Here is a 15,157-nt window from a genome sequence, read left to right as displayed (position 1 = left end):
TTTGTGCCTACAGCCCTCGAGGGTGAGATGGAGGAGACAGAGGGATAAAAACCCTGGGGTAAAGTTGAAAATTCAGTTTCTGTTTATTTACAAAAATATATATGTATATGTATATAATATATATTAAACCCTCCCCCAACTCCCACAATTATCTTTTTACTTCTACCCCCCCCCCCCTTTTTAAACAATGGGCTTCCTGGCTCCAGAGGCAGTTCCTCAGGGAAGGGTGGGCAGGAGCAGCGCCGAAGCCCTACGTCTGGCAGGTCGAGGGGCCACGGTCCCATCCTTGCTCCCTGAGGACGGGGTGGGTGAGGCGAAGGCTCAGTCCTTGAACCCCTGAATACTGCAAAGAATGCGCTTCTGGTGTCCCGGCAGTGTGATCCCCATCTGCGCCAGGTCCCTGTGGGCAAGGAGAGGGAATCGGTGAGTCTTGGGCCTCCAACCCCAGCAGCCCTCCCCTGCCCGGGCCCCCAGGGTCCTCACTCGGCCGTCAGATCCAGCACACCCTCCATGGTGTCCAGCCCGGCGGACTGGAAGTGCAGGATGTAGCGTTTCATTCGGATGGACTCCAGCCATTCAGCCACGCTCCGGTAGGGGATCCCATCTGAGCCACTCAAGCTGGGCAAGCGAAGGGTCACCCTGTGGGACATGGGCTACCTCAGTCACACGCAGGGGGATGCAGGGCTTTCCTGAAACTGGGGCTCTGCCTCTATGCATCTGCAGGCAGCATTCAAGTTGGGTGTCTGAGCACAGAGATTATCTAGACTTTGTGGATTAGCCCGGCCATTGTCAGTGAACCCATTTCCTGGCCGGCTTCCTGGCAACGGCATCGGGCAGGCTGACAGTCCTGCTGCGCTGACAGACCCGGGGCAAGTGGCAGCCTTGGAGGTCCAAACGGAAGGTACCACCAGCCCTACTGCACTGCAGTGGCCAGCTTTGGGCAACTGATGGCGGCCAGTAAAGACATGAAGTATCAACTATCCCAGCTGAGAGGAAGCAGGAAGACGAGGTGAGCAGAGGCCCTGGAAGGCCGGTGTGGTCTCGGCTGTTTTCAGGGTGGCCCCCCGAGTTCTGGGAGCAGCCCCCTGCTTGCCACCTCCAACCTTGGCTGTTATTCTTGCACTCTGACACCCACAATACAATGAGTGTTCCTGTCCTAAAGCCAGCCAGAGCCAAAAACCATTAGTAAAGTAAATCTGCTGGGGGAAAAATATCCAACATTCCAGAAAGATTAGCACATGCGGTCTCCAGTGTATAAGGGAGTTGTGCTCCAAAAGATAGTTTCAAAAGTTGGAACTTGGAGCACATTTTCTCCCAGAAACAAGGTTATATATGGTGGTTTGATACAGAGGCCAGCACGCCAGGGCTGGTTTACCCGATAAAGCATTTGAAGCCTTGCCCGTCTCTCCCATCTTACCCCCTGCAAACAGCTGATTCTCCATATTCTGGCAATGTTTTTGGTAAAATGCAATGATCATGTCCCTCCCGTGGACAGTTTTAAAACATTGGTCAGTAGTTCTCTAGGCTCAGGATAAAGTCCAAACTTCTCTGCACCCTGCACTATTTGCGATTGGCATGCCCTCAGCTCCCCAACCCTTGCTGGCTACAGGATCTGGGCGCCTTCCCAGATCCCACAAGGTTGCCCCTCTCAGTCACGACATGCATCCCCCGTCTGGCTCTTGTTGGTTTCTCTGTCTTCCCTACCCCATTCTGAGTGACCAAGCTCCCTGGAGCAGGTATCAGGTTGGCAGCTGCTTATATGTACTTTGCATCTTAGTGTGTTTGCTTCCTATCTTCCATCAAACCAGAGCTATCGAGGGCGAGACACCGCATCTCCTCCATCAGAGCGCTCTCTTGCCAAAGGTGCAGATTTTGGGCTGCCTCCTGTGCCTGACTCTGTCGGGAGCTCCACAGGCCCAGCGCTTGATGGATGTGGCCAAATGTCCATTTCCATTCTCCTAGATCTGCCCTCCCCAGGGTGGTTACCTGGGATCAAAGTTGGCAGTGGTTCGCAGGGAGTGGGGGTTGGCATGCAGTTGCTCCAGCTGTGCCTTCAGCCGGTGGAAGGGGGGCCGACGGGCACAGTCATAGGCCCAGCAGTTCTTCATGAGTTCATAGAGGGGGGCGGGGCAGTCCACGGGCGGGGGCAGCTGGTACCCATCCTCAATGCTCTTCATCACCTGCAGCGAGGAAGAGGGTAAGAAGCTAACCCGGCAGGCCACGAGGAAGCTCTGTTCACACAAGATCGTTGCAGTGGAGCCTCCAGACCCCGTGACCAGGACGGCTATAGTCAAGACAACAGGGCGTGAGGTGAAGGGGACGAGAGTGGATAGGAATGCAGACAAACTGTGGGTCAGAAAGAAGAAATGAGGCTACTTGAAGGAAAGGGCCATGGAGGATTTGGGGAGGGGATGAGATACGTGAGAAACACCTGGGCTCACCTCCTGATTGCTCATCTCCCCATAGGGCTTGTCCCCAAAGCTGAGCACCTCCCACATCACGATCCCAAAGCTCCACACGTCGCTGGCTGTGGTGAAGATCCGGTGGGCAATGGCTTCGGGGGCTGTCCAACGGATGGGGATCTTTCCTCCCTAATAGGGCACGTGGGGCAGAAGGCTGATGTGTTTCAGGGCACAGAAGGGCATGGGAAGTTATTGTGTCCACATAAGCATGCATCGTGTACTCTGTACATACTGACTGTACGTACGGCAGGTAAGTGTGTGTGTGTGTGTGAATGTGTATGTGATAAGTACAAGGCTCTAACCTGGGTTTCATAGGTGCCATCAAAGTTGTCCAGGAGGCGGGTCAGGCCAAAGTCAGATACCTTGCAGCACAGGTTCTGACTCACCAAGATGTTCCTGGCGGCCAGGTCCCGGTGGACGTAACTGTGGTCACTGAGGTAGTTCATGCCAGATGCTATGCCCTGCAGCATGGCCACCAGCTGCCCAGGGACCAGCTGGTCCTCCCGCTCCTGCAGCAGGGAGTGGGCGAGTTAGGGGATGGGCCGGGTCTCCTCTTCCTGGACCCAGAGCCAATGCCCAGGGCTCCGTGGCTCATCCCCCTTCCAAGCTGGTCCTCCGCCCTCCTTACCCTCAGGAAGGCATCCAGGGCTCCATTCTCCATAAACTCCGTGATGATCATGATGGGCTTTCCTGAGACACGAAGCACACATCACCACGGCAGCCTCCACCCCGTCTCCACCCAGAAGCAGACTTCCTGCCTCTGACAGCACATCGTCCCTCCACTTCCGGTGGTCTCACCCCTCCTCTACCGCTCCCTCCCCGCACGCTCTTAGAGACCACCCCTCGTACTGTTTGTGACAACGCCTTCCAGGTGCAGAATGTGCGGGTGGTTGAACTGGCCCATGATCGTTGCCTCTCGAAGGAAGTTCCACCACTGGCCATCGGGAGATGTGTCTTTCAAGGTCTTAATGGCCACAGTCTTGGCATCCTGGCCAGGGATCCTCAGGGACCCTCGATATACTTCCCCAAACTCTCCTGGGTGGAAAGAAAACAGGGTCATGACCAGAGGCATCGTCAGGCTGCCCAGGGGGACAGGCAGCGATATCTCCAGTCCTCCAGTTCCCTTTTCTTCTCTGGACCAGAGGATCAGAAACGTGGTGTACCTTCCTCCCTGAGACAAGGGCTTGGCTGTAATTCCCAGGGCCAGGGGCCAGGAGTCTGGAACAGGAGTGCAGCTTTGCAAACTGTTCGGCACTGTCTCCCCAGTTAGCAGAGTTCTGATACTCAGGAGGTGCTGGGTGAGTGGGGGTCGTGCAGTGGGGCTGGGTTGTGTTCACGAAGGGCAGGCTGGTCAGGGCCAGTACACAAGTGACCGGGGAGGCTGACCACTGCCGCCTCTCTTCCGCAAGCTCCTCCGGTCACTTGGCCACACAATCAGCAAAGACACTGCTGAGCTTTGTTCTCTGTTCAGATCCATTTTCCCTGGTGACCCAAGGGATCGGGGCAGCCCAAGGACACTGGGCCCCTGGTGGGGTGGAATGTGGGGCTGGGGAGGCTCTGAATCCCTGCCATGTTTGGGAACCATCTGAGAATAGCCTGAGCCTGGGCACAGCGACCCCTCTCCTGACAAAGATGATGTGTGTAACGCTCTGTATCAGAAATTCCACAACCACAAAAGCAGGTGGTGCAGGAGGCGGGAGCTGCTCCAGGACACCTGATCAGGGGGTTAAGACATGAACACAGTGGTTGCAGGACACGGGGTAGAGCAGGGAGGAAACTCATCTGGGAGCTCTCGGGCCAGAGGAGAGGCCGGCTGGGCTCCACAGGGAAGGGCCGGAAGGAAGGGGCCTGCCGGCCGCTCTGTGCTGCCACACGGAGGGGACCACAGGGCTCACCTTCCCCTATGACGGTGTCCACAACCAGCCAGGCCGGATCGAGCTCCTGGGTGAATTCCAGGGCTCCCTGGGTAGGGTCCTCATATGCCTGGAGGTCCACGTAAGGCTTCAGCCACAGCTTGTCCTCTGCGGGGAGAACAGGGAGGGCTCAGCCCACCTCCAGGGCTCAGGCGTACTGGGGGGAGGGGGGGGAGGGGCCAGCACACCCCAGCGCTCATTCTTCTGTTCCCCGAGGAGCCCTGTCCTGGCTGAAGTGAAAGACAGTCTCTGTCCTCAGCAGCGACGTCTCCGTAGCCCAGCCATTCCTCCTGCTGTCTACACGCAAAGCTCGTGTGTCCTCACCGTCCAGGGCCCAGAGCAGTGGGCCGGAACCCAGACCCGAAAGCGTGCTCACGGCCTCAAGTTACCCAACAGTCCCATGGCTCATTGACCCTAATTCCTTGCCTCCCTCCTCCCCGCCGCTCACCATACTCCCCCGGTCACTCACAGCTCGTTCACATTCCCAGACGAGCCTCGCTCCCGCTCTGTTACTTGGATGGCCCCCAGACTCCCCCTTTTGTGGGGCACCTAATGAGGTGACCAGCAGGAAGCCCACATGCCTGGGAGGACTTCAGGGAGCCTGCGGGCAATCGCCCTCCCAGCCAGCCTCAGCCCACAGACCCAGCCAGGGAGGATGAGGAAGGCTGCCTGGAGCCCAGGTGTCGGTACAGTGGCACCAACAGCTGACAGGCAATTGCACAGAGCCTCTGGGGGACTGTCAGTACGAAGTTAATTAACCAAAGTTAATGAAGTAGCAAAACACAAGAGCCCTGGGGACAAGAGAGCCCACCTGTGCCCCCAGAGTTGCCCTAGCAAATGTGGGGTCCCTTGGTCCCATCCCAGTGGCGCCTCCCAACACACACACGTGTGCATGCACAGGTGCTCCTGGCTCACCTCTGTCCCCATCAGCGACACGATCATGCTGCCTCTGCCGCCTCTGGTGCCGTCGCCGCTGAGCTTTCCTGTGAGGGTTGGGGACCAGGTTCTTCAGGGGCCCAGGACCACCTCAGGGGCCCAAACGTGCTGCAGCTGAGATCTCCCCAGAAACAACGGGGGGTGGGGAGCTGGTGGTGCGGGGACACTTGGGTACCAGGGGATGGGAGGGCTGTTGGACTGCATTCAGGAGCTTCCGCCAGGGCAAAGGGACCCAGGGTGGTGCAAGTGGGGGGAGGGAGCAGGAACAGCACCTGGAACGGAAGATAAGCATTCCGAGAAGCAGAGCCACACCCAGCAGCAGCCCACAGATGATGGCCACGATCTCTCCTCCAGTCACGACCCTGGAAACTATAGGCACGTGGGGTGAAGAAGTCTGGGGGTGCCCAGAGCCCACAGGGATGATGGAGGCTGGCAGGGCACACGGTGGGGGGAGGCGGTCTCTCGGTGGCTTTGGGCATGCATTCCCCAGCCAGGGAGATGGGTGTGAGTGTGGGTGAGAGAGCCTGCGGAAAGGGCCCCACCCAGGGCCCACCAGCTTGCTCTGTCTGCCAATGGACACTAACCTGAGGGGTTAGGAGACAGGACAGGATGCTGGCTGGCGGGATACAGCATCAGAATGTGTGTCTGAGGAGGAGGTGTGGTGTGACTCTGCACGGGCTATCCGCCCATGCAGCTTCTACGTGTGTGTGTGTGTGTGTGTGCGTGTGTGTGTGTGTGTGTGTAGACGAAGAAGGAAGATCACTGACTGGAACAGGGTCTGAGAAACCTCAGGGGGATGACAGTCGCATGTGTGTTTGGGCCAGAACACAGAGTAACCCACCCACCTGGTGGGCTGGTCCGAAACTCATGGTCAGGGGAGAAGGGGCCGGGGCCCAGAGGGGTCACCATCCGGACTCTGACGGTGTACGTGGTGTCTGGCTGCAGTTCAGTCAGCAAGACCCGGGGCTCTAGAACCAGCTGGTACCGTTCTTCATCCTGTGGATGGGGACTCGTGTTACCTAGGCCGTGCCAAACCACACCTGATGGAGGAGAAGGGCAGTCCTGGGAACATGTGGGAGGGGTGGGCTGCGGAGTGGTCAGGGTAGGGCTCTTTAGAGGGTTCCGTCCTGAGAAAGCCACACGGTTCACTGCGGGCAGCTTTCTCCCATCCTACGCCCCAGGCGAGGAACGCTGGGGTGTGCCCAGGCATGGACAGCGGAGGTGCCCCGCCGTGCGCTCACCTGGTTCAGCACGTGCAGCTCGTAGCTGAGGTTCCCCCCGGGGCTGCGAGGCCGGGACCCCGCCCAGGTCAGCTCCAGCTGCCTCGGCGCCTTCTTCACCAGCCTCAGGGACAAGCCTGACGGGGTCTCTGTGAGTCCAGAGGGAGGAAATCACTTAAGAAGCCTCTTCTTGCTTCCCGCTCATCAATTTGTCCCTGTGGTCCTACGCCCTCCGGCCTCCTCCAGGCCCTGCTGGCCCCCCAGACCCCTCACCTGCACGCCCCATGCTGACGCTGAGTGAGGCGCTGGCGGGCTTGGAGGCGCCCAGCTCCGACACTCCGTTCTGGGCTTCAACGTTAAAGGTGTAGTTGGCGTCGGGCTCGAGGCCATCCACGCACACAGCGGCCGAAGTGAGCCCGCTGGGCCCCGGGGAGAAGCGCACGCTTCCCCCGCAGGGCTGGCAGGGCTCCCCGTCCAGCGCTGCTCCCCGACACTGAGAACACCCCACGTCGTATCTGACATCCTCGCGTCCTCCCAGGTCTACTGGGGGCTCCCAGCGCAGGGAGAGCTGAGTCCCCGAAACAGAGAAGCTCAGGTTTCGGGGGACGGAGGGGGGACCTGTGGGAGAAGACAGGCCATCAATAGGAACCAGCACGGTCCTCACCGGAGCTGCTGGCCCCTAGCCTCCTCCCAACACCGATTCTCCAAGTCCTCCGCAGCCTTTGCCCGGAGATGCGATTCCTAGTGGGGAAAAGGTAGCTTAACTTCATCTCTGCATTGTTCCAGGGAGAGCAGGGGTGCGCGCTGGGGGCTTTAAGTGGCCGGCACCCTGGATGGTCCCCGATATCTGATAGGCTCTGGAAAGTTCTGACCCCAACACGGGTTTAGCCAAGGTCCTGCACCTCCTCACGTGCGGCCAGGCCCCGGCCCCGGACTCACGCGTGCACGCTGCGGCGGGGCCCTCCCCAGGAACGCGGTAGTGCCCGCTCTCGCAGGTGCACATGGTGGCGCCTTCAGACTCGGCTGTGCTGTGTTGCGGGCACTTGAGACAACTGGGTGTGTTCACGTCAGCCCTGTAGGAGCCTTTCGGGCAGGCTGGAGAGAGAATGACACAGAGCCAAGGTTGTCCAGTGTTTGACTGGGAGAATCACACCCCTCCCGCAAATCGCTTGTGCTGGGGACACCCCTGCGTGTGTCTCCCTAGGGCCTTGGGACACTCAGTTTAAAAATCACTGAGATGGAGCGTCGGCTTCCTTCCTTCCCTTGGCACCCGGTAGACCCTCTCCTGAGTGGTCCCTCCAGGTTCTTACCACCTCTTCGAGTCTCCTTACCAAGGCATCCCTCGACACCGCCGCCGCCGCCTTCCTCGTAACCAGGCTCACAGTGGCACCGCCCCACTGGCACCAACCACTGGCCGTCGGGGCTGCAGTGCAGGCGGGGTGCCCCCGAGGGGCCAGGGGTGACGTGGGCGTGGGGCAAGCAGGTCCCTGCCACTTCGGCCAACCCGCCTGGTCCGGGGAGAGTGCCAGGGAATTGGGCCAAGCCGTGCACAGTCTCAGGGCAGAGCTGGTAGAAGACCCGGACAGATACCAGGGCCACACAGGCACCCGGGTTGTGGAAAGCGAGATAGAGGCCTCGGCGGGTCAGGTGGCCCAAGGAGCAGCGCTCCACGTTCAGTTTCACGGCTCCAGACGCAAGGTCTCGAATGGTGAAGCTCTGGTCTGCAGCCACTGTGGTTACCTGGGAAGAAGGCGTGGGGAAGAGGGAAAAGTGGTAAAGTCGTGCTTCATTCCCACATAACAGAAATGACTGTTTGCTTAATACTTTGCAGTTTACACAGGCATAAACAGAGGGCTGATTACACGGGAGCTACCGACCCAAGCATTTTTATGTGCATTACACTGTCGAGTCCGTGCAATAATCCTACAAGGTGGGATGCATCACCTTTCTCATTTGACAGATGAAGAAACTAAGGCTAAGAGAAGGTGAAGACCTTGGACAAGATGATACAGCTACTACATGGTGGGGCTGGGATTGGAACCCAACTGTGGGATGCGACAGCCCAGATAATTTCCACTATTCAAAGGTGTTCCCAACCTCAGTGCCAACGAGGTGATCAGTTATAAAGTGTGTCATCGTTAATTTATTACTAATAACAAACTTTACAACAGCTGCTCTTTGGAAAAAAATGAGAGTACATCCTATAATAATATGTTCCCTTCTCTTTTGCATTCCAGTACGTTTCCTTGAGTAGGAAAGAAAGGGAAGGGATTAAAAAGTAGCCTGCAGAGAACTGTCTTCCTGCACAACTCTAGGGATACTCATGGGTGTGTGTCACACACGAATGTAGTGAGCATGGACGGAACAAGTCCAAATACCTCTCCCCTGCCTCCACCATGCCATGCTCTTATCTCAGTGGATGCTTGTAAAAGCCTCTCAAATCGATGAGGCTGGCAGTCATACTATTAATAATAAAATATTATTATCACTACTTTAAGACAAGGAAAAACAGCTCAGAGAGGTTACGTGACACGCCCCATGTCGGGACACAGCTGAAAAGGTGCTCAAATCCAGACCTTCTGGTTTCTAGTCCCACATTCTTTCCACTATTCCACACCTACGCTCTCTTCCTGTTTCTGCCACCTTCTCTTTATCTGAGCGGAACGGGGTCATGGAAGGGAGTGGGGCAAGGATCAGTGTCAGGGCTGAAATGGCCCCGAGGGGTAGAAGCACCTTCTGGAACAGGGGCCGCCGGAGCTGAATGCCCACATCCTGGTCACTCTCCATGTACAGGAGGTTGAAGGTCTCTTTGCAGCCCAGAGGCCCAGCTTCCCCGGGGAAACTCTTGCAGTCCCGCACGGTGAACTGCAGCTCCACGTGGACACGTGAGGCCTCCTCCCCCCGGTAGATCCAATTGGAGCGAAGCCAGTGGTCAGTGTCTCTGCTTTCTTGCACTGGGCAGTCCTGGTACATGTACAGTGGTGTCCCATTCAGTATCTGCTGCACCTCACTCCACTGGGAGAGGAAAACGAGTGTCAGCCTCCAAGCCATCATCACCTTCTCCCCAAATGCTCCCTTTCTAGAGTGGATGGCGAGGAAGCTGGTGTCAGAGCTGCCCAGGTTCACGCTACTTGTCCTGCCCTCTCCCCACCCCGCGGCCCCAGGATAGTAGGTTAAATGTTTAGGGTCGGGGATTTATTTGGATATAGCATGGGCAAGACAACACCCCCTTGACAACCCTGGCCAGCTCTGGACCCTTCAATGAGCCCACTCCAACTGCAACAGTATGAGCACGATTTTTACCATCAGCAGAGCTGTCAGGTACCCTAAAGGCAGATTTTTGTAGCAAAAGCTCATGCACAAAAACTTTCTGCCTATTTGTTCAGAGATGAGGAGACTGCATTTAACATTAAGGCCTCTGACCTTTGGAGGGTGAGAACAAGCATAAAACTCTTCTGTATGAGGGAATCTCACTCTCTCCAATATTCCTTCCAGTTCACAGCCACTATCAAAATCATCAACGGAAAGAGTTGGTTGGACCCCTAGATACCATCCAGACCATCCTCCTTAACTTCTTTTACATTAAAAATAATAATAACAACAGCCAGCACTAATGTAGCGCTTACCATGGGCCAGTCACTATTCTAAGCACTTTCAATGAGGAAACTGAGTCACAGTGAGGTTAAAGGACGTATTGCCCAAGGCACCAGCTATTAAGAGGAGAAGCTGGGAGCACCCAGACACTCTAAGTTCCAGAGTTTATGCTCTTAATCATTACGCCTCTATGTGCTTATTACAAAAAGTCAAAGAATAAAAACTTACATATAACAAGAAGTGAAAGTCCTCCCATCTATCCACCCATTCTTAACAACTTGGAGTAAAACTTTCCAGATCATTTTCAGTGCCTCTAGAGAAACATTTGAATGTTTTTTTCGTGTGCGTGTGTTTTTAACATAATTTTAAAAAATATACAAGTGTTATTCTATAACCTACTTTTTTTTTTTTTTAACGAATAAAAAGTCTTTGAAAGATGTCCACAAGAGTATATGGATCTACCTAATTGTTTTTAGCAATCCATAAAATCGTATCCCATTGTATGGATGTACCACAATTTATTTAATCATTCATCTACTGTTGGACATTTAAGTAACTTCTAGTGATTTTTTACTTTTTAAGTAAACATGTACAGATTCCTGTAAGATTTCTGTAGACCTGCTGTATGAAAGGGTAAATATAGTACAAATTTTATAAGAAGATATTGCCAAATTGTCCTCCACAAAGGCTTTATCAATTTACACTTTCACAATGCAGGAGGGCGCATTTTCTCAAAACCCCATCAACACTGGATATTAATGAGCTTTTTACTTTTGGCAATCTTATGGACAAAACAGCTTCTGGCCATTTTAATTTACCTTTCTTTGAGGAGGAGGTTGTGCATTTCTCTTTTGTTCACTGTCTATTTGTATTTTTATGCAGTTACGTATTTATAACTTTGCCTGATATTCTACTGTTATCTTTTGAGTGTTCATTTGGATGACCTTTTTTTTTTAACATTATAGACATTAATCATTTGCTTGAAATGCATATTTCATATATTTTCTCCGTCATGACATTTAATTTTCCTAATGATGTCTGTGATGTTGACATACTTTAAAATTTTTTACATAATACCATTTATCTTCTTTCCTTTTTGTGTTGTGTATTTTGCTTGGGAAGCTCTCCCATCCCAAACTTATAAAGATCTTCTATATTTCTCCTAACATTCTTTTAGGTTTGGTTTTTAGGTTTAGACTTTAATCTTCCTAGAATTAATTTTGTTGCGTGTAGAGTGTGAAGATGTAACTTTACCTTCTTTCTTTTTTTAAAAAAAAATTATGGACACCAAATTGTCAGTTTATTGACTAGTCTATACTTTCCACATTGATTTGCAACTACAATGTTACCACATAATAAAATCTCAGATATGCGGGTTTGTTTGGGGACTTTCTATTCTGTTCCATTGACCTGAATATTCTCGTGCAATGCCAAATGTTTTAATTATAATTGATGTACTGTATGGTACGTTCTGATATCTGGTAGGACAAGTTTCCTACTTCATTCTTCTTCTTTTTTCAAAAGAATTCTCAGACATTCTTAAGTACATTCTCTGCCAGATGAATTTAAAAAGCTCTCAAATTCTATAAAATATTCCATTGATATTTTGGTTGCAACTCCCTTACTTTATAAAGAAGAGACTGAGGCCCATAGAAAGTTCACTTTCCCAAGGGTTTTCATTGCTACCCGCAGCTTTGGGAAAAGGCGAGAAAAAGCACCATTATCTAAAGTTTGGGGTGGCATGGGGGCAGGGGCAGAAGTATACGTTGCTGTGAGGCACGTATTTTTGTATTACGTTAGGGAGTTCAAAGATCAGACAAGGGGTGTCCAGGCTGCAATGATAGAAGGCACCTAGAGCCTGTTCTTAGGAAGAAGCTGTGACGGGGAAGCGGAGTGGAAGGCCTGGGGTGGAGGTCAGGTGGAAAGGTGGCCAGTGGTTAATGCGCAGTTCATTAGCTAGACCACCAGGGCTGCAGCTGGAACAGGCACAGCAGATGTTCCCAGCTATGACTCGCCTCCCCCAGTTCCAGCAGTGACAGATGGGGGAGAAGCAGCTGCCCAGGATCAGCAATAAGGACCCTTTCACTTATCACTCTGGTTGCTGGCTGCTACATAGGTACATTCTGGGGAGCGTGAATCTGAATGTGTGTGTGTGTGTGTGTGTGTGTGTGTGTGTGTGTTTTGAAAAGATGGGGAGGGGTAGAGGGGGGACAAGGCAGACAGTGGGAATGTGACTGCTGCTGTCTCCTTGCCTTCCTAGTACAAAGCTGTTTAGCCTGAGCTGCAGAAGGGGCCTTGCTTCCACTCCAGCCCAATTAGGGAAGAGTTATTTGGGTGGGTGGGGTGGCAGGGGCGGCCCGTGGGAGCCAGCAGATGGACCTGCAGCCCTCACTGTGGAGTGATTAGCTGCTTTATGAGATGAGGTGCCTATCAGAGCTGGCCTAATCCAGGATTTTCTGAGCAGCCCCTCCTGTAGGATACATTATGGTTTAGTCTATTCATTCTAATTACAGGCCACTCCATGGGAGAGCCGAGAGTGGAGCCAGGGCCCTAGGACTCCAAGGGAAAGAAAGCAAGTAACCCCAACCCCAGAAATACAGGCTGGATTCCTCCTGGAGTAGGAAAGAGAAAAGGGAACACCCAGACAACAGGGTCTACGACCAGAGGGAAGAGGCCTGAGGCCAGAGTCCTGGAGGCTGCAGCACCTGGGGAGGCTCCCGTGTTTCCAGGGCCAGCTCTGCTGAGTGACAGAAAGGTGCTCTATGGGACTCACAAGATCCTACCTCTGCTCACTGGGTCTTCGGAATATCCAAGGAGGGAAGGGGCTTGGAATGCATGGTGTGCCTGGGCTGGGGAAGGCGGAGGAGGTGTCAAGGGCTCAGGGACCTCTAATGGGGCAGCTTTTAACTCTGGGAGAGTCAAAGACCCTTTGAAGAATTTGATGAAAACTCTGGCTCTCTTCTCCAGAAAAAAAAAAAAAAAAAGTCCACATACAGCTACACAACTTTGAATACTCTTTCATGGGGTTCCCAGACCCCCTTGAAACCTGTCTATGCAACTCCATTGGGATGGATGGACCTCAGATTGAGGACACTCTTCTGTGTTTGGGTCTCAGCTCTCAACCATCCCAGGGATGGTCCATTCTCTTCCCAGGAGGTGTCACTCTCATCCTCCCCCAGGTCCTCACAAGTATTCAGCCCTCCCTCGCTGGGGCAGGGAGAGCAGGAGCCAGGCATTGACTGGGTCCCCATGGGGTGAAGCCTGACACCCCCCCCTCCAAGGCTCCACACATTCAGGAGGCTCTGACTCACCTCCCCTCCCCTCCCCCTCCCAGAGGAGACACTTCCAGTTTTTCCTGCTCTTTTCTACGTTCCTGTACCCACCTCACCACCCCATTTCACGCTGGCCTTCAGTCTTGAGCCACCCTAGGTCCTTCCCTCCCCTGACACTTACCCCATCCTCTGGGGGATCCAGCAGCCAGCCCAGCTCTCCCTGTGCCTTGCTAGTATCCATCAGAGTGACTGAAGGTGGAGAGAAAGGGGGCCTGTCATCTCTGGGGGAGAAGGTCCACACACACGTGCAACCCACATTCCTCTTCCTGGGCCCCCCAGCCCCAAGGCTTCAGCATCCTGTTAATAGCTGTGAGTTCCTGAGATTTAGGGGAGGAAACCGGCCCAGGAAGGAGGAGTGAAGGGCTACGATGATTAGTCTGTCTTCCTCCCGAGTGTGAAGGGAGGAAAGCAGAGTGGGGCAAGGGTTGGAGGGCTGGACCTTTGACCAAAGTCAATGCAGGAAGCGTTAGGAAGAGCAGCCCCAGAGAGGACGGGCAGCCTCTCACTCAGCGGGGCTGGTGCAGCCTGGGGGACCCATCAGCCGCAGAACTGGAAGGGTGGATGGGCGAGAGAGGAGCTCAGCCTCTGGGGGTCATGAGTGGGCTGGGTGTGGACAGGGGACTTTGGAGGGGTGTCCTGGGTGCGGAGGCTCCCTCCCCCTGGCAAAGGGCCTGCCTTGCCCCTGATTGGGGTGTGGACTGGGGGTAGAGACACAGCGGAGAGTCCAGGAAGCGGGGGTAGTAGGGTCAGAGAGTATGCAAGTGTCCACGTGGAAGGCTTGACCCCTGCCTCCAGGAGCCCCTGCCCCCCGAGTCCTAACCCATCCCCCAGCGGCAGGTCCCTCTGTCCCCCGGCCTAGGTTGGCATAAAGCGACTTCCACTTCTGACTTCAGAGGGTTCAGATCTCTGGGTTGGGCGCCTGAGGCCGGGGCTGCCTGGGAATGAGGGGTCCCCACCATTGCTGGGGTAGGAGGTCTGGACGCTGCTTCCGCCAGAAACTCACTCCCCACCCCCAGGAGAAAACTGCTGGCCAGCAGGGGCGGGGGTGACTGACCCGGGAAAGCAGCTGTTTGGGGTTAAAGACCAAAGACTGGCCTGGCCAGTCGATCGCCTGGCAGCCGGGCAAAACAAGAGCGCTGGAGAGGGGCTCTTGGAGAGGGCCTCCTCAGGAATGCCGACTCCAGGAGGAGGGGGAGGGGCGGGGCGGGGGTCGGTACCTTCCATGGCGCGCGCCCCCGGGGGCAGCGGGGCGCAGAGAAGCAGCAGCAGCCCGAGCCCCAGAGGCCAGCGCCGCTCCATGGCGCGGGGCCGGGACCTGGGACCGAGGCCCGGACGGCTGGGCCTGGGTGCGAGGACTGGGCGAGCCGGGCCGGCCGAGCAGGGGCGGGGGGCGGGGCCAGAGCCCGGGGCGGAGTCCAGGCCTCACCTGGATCACCTTCTTAAAGGGACAGTAGGGCAGGAAGGAAACTTGTAAAACAGGTAATAAACTTCAAAAAGCGGAGTCGTCTTGACCGGAATGAGACTGCGGGCGCCGCCTAGTGGGTGGAATTGGGAATTGACTCACCCTGTGCTAATTCTAACCCTAAACCCAACCCTGTCTCGATCCAGCCTTTCGCCTAATTCTACCTCGAACTTGTATTCCTCCCTCTCCCTTTCTTCAGGGCCCAGCACTGTAATAGACACAGGGGAAGGCCGGGTAA

At 54.8% G+C, this 15,157-nt stretch overlaps 1 protein-coding gene across 1 annotated transcript; it reads right to left on the bottom strand.

The window, feature by feature from the left end:
* Positions 1–171: 171 nt before the first annotated feature.
* Positions 172–14,830, bottom strand: EPHA1 (EPH receptor A1). The gene is made up of 18 exons (XM_059933164.1): positions 14,675–14,830; positions 13,579–13,646; positions 9,265–9,546; positions 7,863–8,271; positions 7,471–7,626; positions 6,805–7,149; positions 6,553–6,680; positions 6,157–6,307; positions 5,584–5,680; positions 5,291–5,358; positions 4,358–4,483; positions 3,312–3,497; positions 3,091–3,152; positions 2,765–2,971; positions 2,442–2,591; positions 1,987–2,180; positions 484–639; positions 172–400 (listed from the first exon to the last, which is right to left on the bottom strand). The coding sequence occupies exons 1-18, from the start codon at positions 14,754–14,756 to the stop codon at positions 322–324; spliced, it is 2,946 nt and encodes a 981-aa protein (XP_059789147.1). The 5' UTR covers positions 14,757–14,830; the 3' UTR covers positions 172–321.
* Between the last annotated feature and the right edge of the window lie 327 nt (positions 14,831–15,157).

Source organism: Balaenoptera ricei, chromosome 9, assembly GCF_028023285.1.
Source record: "Balaenoptera ricei isolate mBalRic1 chromosome 9, mBalRic1.hap2, whole genome shotgun sequence".
NCBI classification, from domain to species: Eukaryota; Metazoa; Chordata; class Mammalia; order Artiodactyla; family Balaenopteridae; genus Balaenoptera; species Balaenoptera ricei.
The sequence above is the reverse complement of the archived record's forward strand: the minus strand, read 5'-3'. Positions and strand labels throughout refer to the sequence as shown.